This window comes from Apteryx rowi, unplaced genomic scaffold (genome assembly GCF_003343035.1).
Source record: "Apteryx rowi isolate R43461 unplaced genomic scaffold, aptRow1 scaffold_65, whole genome shotgun sequence".
Lineage (NCBI taxonomy): Eukaryota > Metazoa > Chordata > Aves > Apterygiformes > Apterygidae > Apteryx > Apteryx rowi.
The window spans coordinates 2,495,337-2,503,961 of record NW_020450927.1 but is presented as its reverse complement, the minus strand read 5'-3'; the positions used below and the strand labels follow the sequence as shown (position 1 = coordinate 2,503,961).

The following is an 8,625-nucleotide window of genomic DNA, read 5'->3' as shown; positions in this document are numbered from 1 at the left end:
GGTGTCACCCATGCGCCCCGGGGAGAGGTGTCACCTATGCGCCCCGGGAGAGGTGTCACCCATGCACGCTGCGCTGCAGAGCACCAACCGTTCCCCCAAAGCCTCCTGAACACGCTGGTGCCTGCGACCCCTCACGGCAGCCACCTGGGGAAAAGCGCGCCGTACCGCTGCTGCCCCGCCAGCCTTTGCAACACGGGGGGACCGGGAGTCGTCAGCCGGCAGGATCCAGCTGACTAATTGCTGCGCATCAGCGCTGCTTGTCCTTCCAGCTCTCCCGTCGGCACAGCCGCCTCCTGGCGCCTCTCAGCAGGCGGAGCGCGTCGCYGGGAGCCAGCTGGTTTTTCCCGTTATCCGCGAAGCCGTTATGACTGTGATGCTCAAGGACGAGCCGGGGCCCCTCTCGACCCCCCCCTTCGCGGCGCAAAAGGAACCTACCTAAGCCGTTATCGCGCCCGGGCGCTGCCGGCGCAGCTCGTGGTTGGCTGGAGGCTGGAGCGGCGCTCGGCTGCCCCCTCGCAGCCCTCCCACTTCCCCGCCGGTATAAAGCACCGCTGCTCGCCGGGCTCGCGGACGCCCCGCCGGCCCGCGCCCACGCCGCGACCGCCCGAGCCGCCGGGACCGCGCGAGCCGCCGGGTGCCTCGGTGCCCGGCCCGCAGCATGTGCCGCGGCTGGGCTGCGCTGCCCGTCGCTTGCCTGGAAAGGTAAGGCGCTTCGGCGCGCGGCGGCTTTCGGAAGCGGCGGGTTCTCTGGAAGAGGCGCGGCAAACTTCGGACGGGACCGGCCAGCCGCCGCCCTTGCGGCCGCGGTGCCGTTCCGACAGAAACGGGGCGCAGGCTGCGCGGAAACACGCGGCGAAGAGCGGCCCCGGCGGTTTGTTCTGGCTGAGCCGGTGACGCTCATCGGGGGGAAACGCGGAGGCAAAGCGAGCGCGGGGGCACGAGGTTGCACAGGGCTGCCCTGGGCGCGCTTTGCTGTCTCCATCATTGCAGAACGTGCTCCAGGTTGCCAGCAGAAGGACGGTGTTTGTCAGCACGCTTGAAACATTAAGGGACATGTCACCCCTCCTTCCAAACACGGCTGCAAAGCCCCGTGCTGCTGCCGTGACATTTAAGCGCTTACTTATTTTTGCGCGAGCGCCTTGGGATGCCTGACGGAGCAGCAGCACCACAAATAGCAGCGGGTCCGCGCTGCCTCCGGGGCTGCCCCGGGGAGAGGAGCGGATTTAGCAGGCAGCTCGTGCCGTGCTGCCGCAGAGGCTCCCCGGCGGGGAGGTGCCTCGGCACCACTGCAGAGACGCGGCGGCGGYGGCGGCGCACGCTCCCGCAGAGGGGCTCCGGCGTGCAGGCGGCCCCGGAGCGGCGCGGGGGCAGGCTGCCACCCGGCTCCCCGGCGCTCGAAGGCGTGGGGTACGTGCGCGGTGCTGCCGGGGCGAGAGGCCGTGCCGGGCCGCGGGGCAGAGGCGGTGGCGGACGCCTCTCGGCTGCTCGGGAGGGAGACGCTACCTGCAGCACCTCAAAAAAGGGAAAAAAAAAAGCAGGAGAGCATCAGCCTTGCTGCAGCGACGCCAAGGAGGAGACGCTCTCCCTGCTGCAGCCGAGCAGAAAGCGATCGCTTTGGGAGCAGGCAGCACCGCCATGGGATCCGAGGAGCAGGGGGACGGGAAAAGGAGCCGGCTTCGGCCGGCCGACGCTCCTGAAGGCGCTGCAGGGTGCCGAGCAGGCTGGGGGGGGAGGAGAGGGCTCCAGCTGGGCACGCAGCAGCTGCTGCGCTCCCTGCGCTGGCGGAAAAAGCTCTCCATGGTTTCTAAATGCATGCGGTGACACCTGGGAAGGGATCGAAGCTGCTGAGGGTGGTTGCCAGGGAGCAGAAAAAGCGATTTGGCGATCATTTGCTCTGTATCTCAGAACGCAGGAAAGCCACCGAAGCGAAGGGCTGCGATGAGGGCTGCCCCGCCGGGTTGGGTCGGGGTCCAGCCCCCGCGAGCCGGTGTGGCGGCTCACCCCAGCGCGGGGTGGGCACCAACGCCTCCACGTGTACGTCCTTCCAGCGGCCCCGCCATCCCACCTCTGCCCTTCTCCCCTTCCAGAGCCAAGGATTTCAAGACCCGCTTGGGGATCCTGCTTCATAAACCAGAGCTGGGACACAAGATGGGGACCTCCAGCAAGCTGCAGCTGGGCACCAGGTGGAGGTGAGCCGCGCTCTGCCGCGTCCCGGTCTCAGCCCCGGCGTGCCCACGGCGAGGAGCCCCGAGGCACGGGGACGGGGCAGAGTGGTGGGATGGTCCCCGCGGCCTGTGTCGTCCTGTCCCGGGGGACGATCCTGCCCGTCCGTGTGCAGCGCGCAGGTCCCACCCAGCCGGTGGGGAGGCGGGCTGCTTCCCAGCTCCGCTGGTTATAAAGCCAGACTGGGGAGCCGAGGCTCTTGCACTAGGCACGCGAGAGCAGCGCCTCAGCGACAGGCAGAAACCCGGAGCCTTTACGCGGCTGCGGGCGTCTCGGAGCGGTGACTGGCGCATGCCGGGGAATGCAGCCAACGTTAAAAGCCCAGCACTAAGTATTACTGCTGCAGGCAGGACTCCTTCTTGCAGAGGGAGCTCTGCGGAGCTCGTGCCAGGGCACAGGGGCTCCTCTGCCGGTCCTGCGCAGAAGAATAGCTGGCCACAGCCACGCTATGGAACTGAGGTCTGGTGAGCCAGCGGGGAAGGCGAAAGAAAGGGAAAAAGAGAAAGGAAAGAGGCCCCACAGGTAATGGATCCTGGGGGCCTCCGTTTGGTTTCCTGCCCGCCGCTGCCGCCTCTCTTCTGGCCCTGTCCCTTCGTACGTGGGACTGCTTGTAACGAAGCCTTCCCGTCCTTCGCTGCAGGGCCGGGGAAACGGTGCCTGCGGGAAAGCAAAGCTCACGGCCTTTTGTCTCTTCCAGGGACTCCTCAAAAGAGGTGCTCGAATGGAGAGAGTCCTTCGACCAGCTCCTGAAGAGTAAAAGTGAGTAGGATTTCGTTCGCTCTTGATCGGAGCACGCAGGGCAAATACGGTCTCAGTGAGCGAGGGGGTGATTGCATGTCTGGCGTCAGCGTACAAGGAAATCTTGTCTCCTCCTCAAATCAGACATTTTAGAAATTAGGAGGAGGCCCCTTCCTGCCCGGGAGAGCGGTGCCCTGACAGAGCTGATGATAAACTGGGTTATTGCCTAGCTTGGTCAGACAGACCTGGGCACCTTTAACCCTTTCTTCTGCCTGGGTCCTTCCTCCGGGGCATGGGCACTGTCTCACCGTGCAATGCCACTTCCTTGGGCCCAGAACGTTATGGGGGTGATCTCGAGCCGACTGCATGTAGCAGTAGCAGGGTAGGGTTTCCTTCTCCCTTTGGCACAATGCAGAAAGCAGCAGCAGCCTCACAAAACTCTCCCATGCACCGTAAGCATTAATTTTTGGACGACTCCATCATTTCTTGATCCCTCTGTTGCCTCTTTCTTGCAACCACCTGCTCCTTTTCCTACCTCTCTGTAAGCAGCCTGAGCTGTCCCTACCCCAAGCTTCCCTTTGCCCGCACTCACAAAAAGGCAGCTCTGTCTGCCTGTCAGTATCTTCCACTGCACAGTAACACCACCACTTCTGCATGAATTTTTATTCCTCGGAAGACTATGTTGCTGCCCTCTCTCTGTCTGACCCATGCCTCTGGGGATGACTCTTATACAGGGGGAAAGAATTCAGCTGCTTTATTGAGTTATATATATATCCATCTTCCATTCAAAATTTGCTATATATATTGTGACGCACAGGATTTCCATAAGGCGTTGCCTCCCTCTCCCCCCTTCAGAGCGTCCCTCCTGACCTAGAGAGGGAACCTCCTTCTGAGTCCCGCACGTAATCCCTTCCTCACATTGGGCTTTACAGCAAGAACACAATGGCAGGACTGCCAAATTTTAATGTAAAAGTTGTGCTCTACCTTAAAAGTCATTCCACAGCAACAGATAGCCCTTCCATACTGCTAGTCTGGGCTAGGCCTAATTTTTTCCTGCCTTTGTCGCGTGCTGTGAAGGCTAGCAAGCGTCTCCCGCTTTGTAATTGAATAGATTCTCTGAGCCTGGAAGCAAAACCATCGCTGCAAGTACTCTCCCACACTCCTCAGCATCTTCCCTCTAGATCTCAGCCAAGAGGTAAAAATAAGTCATTGTTGCTCAGTTCCTCCCCATGTACTAGTACCTAAATGGATTTCTCCTTAGGTAGAATTAGATCTTTTCCAAAGCTGTAAAGAATATACTCTGAAGACTCATTATAGAAAGGTCAGATAAATAAAACCAGAGGAATACTTGTCTGTGGGAAAGGATTTCACTGGAGTCTAGAGGCCAGTTAGCAGAATCTCAGAGGGTGGAATTTGTCCAGAGGGAAAGGAAATCTGTAGATGTCATGGTCTGAACTCCCAGGGAGACGCTTGCTCAGCAGCGTTGCATCTGGCAGGCTTCCTCGCCTCCCAAGAAGGAGATGAGCACCCCTCGCCTTTCGTTCCCTTCTGTCCCATTACCTGCGTTTCCCTTTTCTTCCCAGATGGGGTGACTGCCTTCCACACCTTCCTGAAGACAGAGTTCAGTGAGGAGAACCTGGACTTTTGGCTGGCTTGTGAGGACTTCAAAAAGACCCGGTCGAAAACGAAGCTAGCCTCCAAGGCCAACAGGATCTTTGAGGAGTTTGTTCAAAGCGAGGCACCCAGAGAGGTGAGAACGATTTCTGGCTCCCTGTTCTGTGGCTCTGACACTGAGCAGAGGGGTGAAAGGAATAAAACGTCCCAGTGGGCTTTATTAAAGTCCTTCCTCAACTCAATTTGTTCATTCCCGTTCACAAAAGCATTTATTTTTAATCTCATGTCATGTTCCAGAATGAAGGAATATAAAGACTGGAAGCGTCTTTACTCTCATTTGGAGAAAGCAGTTTCCCTTGCCACATGGGAGGGAAGCTAATGCCAAGTTAATGTTTATGGACCCTCCTTCCTTGCAGGTGAATATCGACCATGAAACCAGGGAGATTACCCGGAAGAACCTCTCGGGTGCCACCTCTGCTTGCTTCAACGAAGCCCAGGCAAAAACCCGCACCTTGATGGAGAAGGACTCCTACCCCAGGTTCCTGAAATCCGCCTCCTACCAGGACATGACAAAGCAGGCCACCAGCCGCTGCATCAGCAAGCGGTCGCATACCTGACCCGAGCCAGCGCCCGCGCCCGCGCCGGGGGGAAGAGCTATGGGACAAGGCAGAGGCACCGCAGCAGAGGCTGGGGGCTGAGAGACGGTTTGTGAGGCCTGAGGACCACGCGGTGGGGTTTCGGCTGAAGTCCTGGGATTTTGTCAGGACCCCCAGGACCTCAAATGCTTCCGCTTCCCATCAGGCTGTTGCGAAGAGTGGTCCTCCCTCCCCACCACAAGCTTTCCCACTGCTGGGGTGGGGAACCGCGAAATGGGACTGTCGGAGGAGGGACCCGGGCAGCAAGTGCTCCCCTGCGAGCGTGTGCCCAGTGCCTCCCCCTGCAGCACCAGCGTGCGACGGGAGACCTGCACACCGCAGAGGAAGGAAGACAGACATCCGATTTGGGTTGCAAGTCCAGGSAGAGGAGACTGGATTCCCCCAAGCATTGAACTGCGCGTAGCAGGAGAGCTTCAGCCTGCTCTCAGGACCCTGCCTCTGACCTGCACGAACGACCGTAAGCTGCGGATAGCGCACAGGAGTCTGCAGTTCCCGCAGTGCCCAGGGCGACAGCCCAGACTTGCCCACAGGGTTTTTCCTATGAGGGAACATGCAGAATAAAAGTCCAAAGACTACCTGGCAATTTCGGCCAGCGGGACCCTCCACCTGTCTTGTCCTGATCATAAGATTCTTATTCTGCTGTTTTCTGTGCATGCGCTGCATCAAAGCTTTGTACCTTCTTCCAGTACAGCATAGGCATAGCATCGGTATTTTTATCCCTTTCTTAAGCTATATGACCTTTAAATTGCACCTAATCTTAGGTCACATGCATAACTTTTTATGACTATTATTATTATTTATTGTTGTTATTGTTATAAAATATATATTTATAGAAGTGCACTGCTCAAAGCACACACAAGTCCCTTGCTCTGAGGATCTTGTAAGTTAAATTACTTTACATGTTGCAGCATTTAGCATGCCTTCCACATTTTCTATATACAAACCTAAGAGAGGTAAATAGACAGACCTGTAATGGGACCACAGAGCAAAATACATGAACTGCAGTCGTGAGAGCTCTAGTCTGGCAGGGCTGCTAGCGGGGTCTGAGACGGAAGGTTTACCGTGAGCTTGGAGGACTGCTGACGGCAGTAGAAGGACACTTTGCAGTCTGTGCTGTTTCCTTTCTCCCCTTAAATAGAGCTTTGTGGCTGGCATCTTGGCACGTAGACTAGCAGCTTGTCTAGACAAAGATATTGATGCAAAACATCATACACTTTGGTGAGTGATCCTACTGAAAACTTTTTATTTTGAACATGTTCTCCTTAAATATAGCCGTTTCCTCAAACAGGCCTCCCATACCAGGAAAGGAGTGCTGTAGGAGTGCTGCGGCGTTCAAGGAATGACGCAGACGGCTGTCCCTCCACCTCAGGCTTGTGGAATTTATATTCTTCATAAACGGTCTTATGGAGAAAATAGTTCCTTTAATGAGATGTGGGAGAGAAAACCTGGAGCTTTCCCCCGGTTTAAAACCGGGCCTGGTGTTCCCTTAGCTGGTGAAGCCGGTCTGCAGCCGCAGCGCTTTAAAAGAAACGTGGTGAGCCATCCAAAAGCGGGAGCTGCGCGCTGGGAATTCAGCRGGAGACAGGAGGAGCTTCTCGGTGGGGATGGCAGAACATTTCACAAACGGGGACCTGTGGTGCAAGCGCTTCAGAAACCCTGCTGAGCAGGTGTTTATGGCTCCCAGAGCTCCCCGAGATAGTCCGGGCTCTGGGGCTGCAGCTACACCAGAAAGCCGTAGATCCATTTTGCAGCCACGGTGCTAGCAGCTGCGTCGGGAACTAGTGCAGAGCTGTCTCGGGTTTTCGGTGCTGGGTCAGGGAGCACGTGCCGCGAGCACGGTTTCCGAGCGAGACGAGAGCCTTGTGCGGCCGCGCTTGCCTCCGTTCATCCCGAGACCAGCCCAAGACCGAACCTTGAGGTCCTTGTTCTGTTGTTCCTCACTGCTCGCCGGGGGAGCCTTCTCTTGGCCCCCTCGGAGCACGTGCCTGAGTCAGAGCACAGGATTACTCCGGCATTTTATGGCTGTTCGAGCGGAGCAAGGGAGAGTCTCGAGAACCGGCGCCGGGACACTGSTGGGAGTCCTCTTCCGCTTTCCCCATCCCGATTCTACCTCTGAGTCTCGGTGGGTTCCGGCTGCATTTGCAGGGAGATGTTAGCTGCTTTATTATTTATTATTTATTTTTACAACTGGAACCACCTTCGTAGTGTTACTGAAGTGAACAACGCACAATGGTCCGTTTTCATTACTAACATGTCATTATTATAAAATGTAAAGAGAAAAATACTGTGACACCATGGGTTTTTGGATGAAGGCTTCTGATTTATTTTTACATACTGATTTTGGATTACTGTATTACAAAGCATACAGTGTAAAGAAAGGTGCTTGTGTTGCATGGTTTGCAGGGCATTTACAGTTGCTTTAAAAGTTACAATATCAGAAACGGATAGAAAAAGAAGGGGAAGATTTTTSTAAGAGGAAAAGTTCTTCATGATATTTGGCTTATTAAAGAGACATGAACAGTTCACTGAAACAATGAAGGCAGAAGTTAAGTTTTGAATCTATTGACTGATGTTTAGTATTGTTTATATTGCTTGCCATTTTCTGAGCACTTTACAGGATTACAGTTCACAACACGTGTTTAATATCAGTAAGACACCATTGTCTGTTAAGCACAGGAGGAATCAAGTTAGGGCTGCTGTTTGCAAAACTGAGTTTTCAATCACTGTCACAAATAATATTTGATTTAGCATCAACTCTGCTGACTATCGGATTCTCTTCTGATGGGGAAAGTACCCGGCACGAGGGGGTATGAGGAAACGTTGTACCTCTRTGGCAGCACTGGTCTCCGCGAGGTCCGAGCGGTGCCCCGCAGCGCGCTTGCGGGAGGCTTTGGGGCCGCCGAGCGGTGGGGCCGGGGCGCGAGCGTGCCCGGAGCGGCTGCAGCACGTGCTGGAGCGGAGCGCGGCTGACGGGCCCGAGCGCAGCTCGGAGAGGCTGTGTGGAGGGGATGCGAATGCACCAAATAAAGGTGGGTTTAAGCTGTCATCTTGTTATTTATTGCTTGGTTTTGAAGCCAAAATTAACTGCCCTGCTTCAGAAGGGGGGAATGTAAGTGGACTGCCAAGGAGGAGCTAGCATCAAAGGTAACAGCAATTCAGGGGTCCTTAGATCCCGAGGCAACACTATTAGCCCAAGCCAGTCTCTGCCATTAAAAAGTCCTTCATAAGCAACTGCTGCTATAACATCTCTTGAGGTGTTTGCAAAGCCGTATGTACGTCTCTGTTAACGCAGCCGTACAGAGCCCAGGAATCATCATTCACTGTAAAAATACAGACTCTTCTCATTTTCTGTTCCCTGCAGTTGCCATCCACCTAATTCGAGAAAGACAGTTTA

At 55.9% G+C, this 8,625-nt stretch overlaps 1 protein-coding gene across 2 annotated transcripts; it reads left to right on the top strand.

Annotated features, from left to right (window-relative positions):
• Positions 1-627: 627 nt before the first annotated feature.
• On the top strand, positions 628-8,191 carry RGS16 (regulator of G protein signaling 16). Of its 2 annotated transcripts, XM_026084744.1 has the most exons (6): positions 628-702; positions 2,088-2,189; positions 2,921-2,982; positions 4,073-4,156; positions 4,545-4,711; positions 4,992-8,191. In XM_026084744.1, exons 1-6 carry the CDS (start codon positions 659-661, stop codon positions 5,190-5,192), a joined length of 660 nt encoding a protein of 219 aa, XP_025940529.1. In that variant the 5' UTR covers positions 628-658; the 3' UTR covers positions 5,193-8,191. The 2 variants fall into 2 exon arrangements, with proteins under 2 accessions (XP_025940529.1, XP_025940531.1); XM_026084746.1 differs by lacking the exon at positions 4,073-4,156.
• Positions 8,192-8,625: the final 434 nt, after the last annotated feature.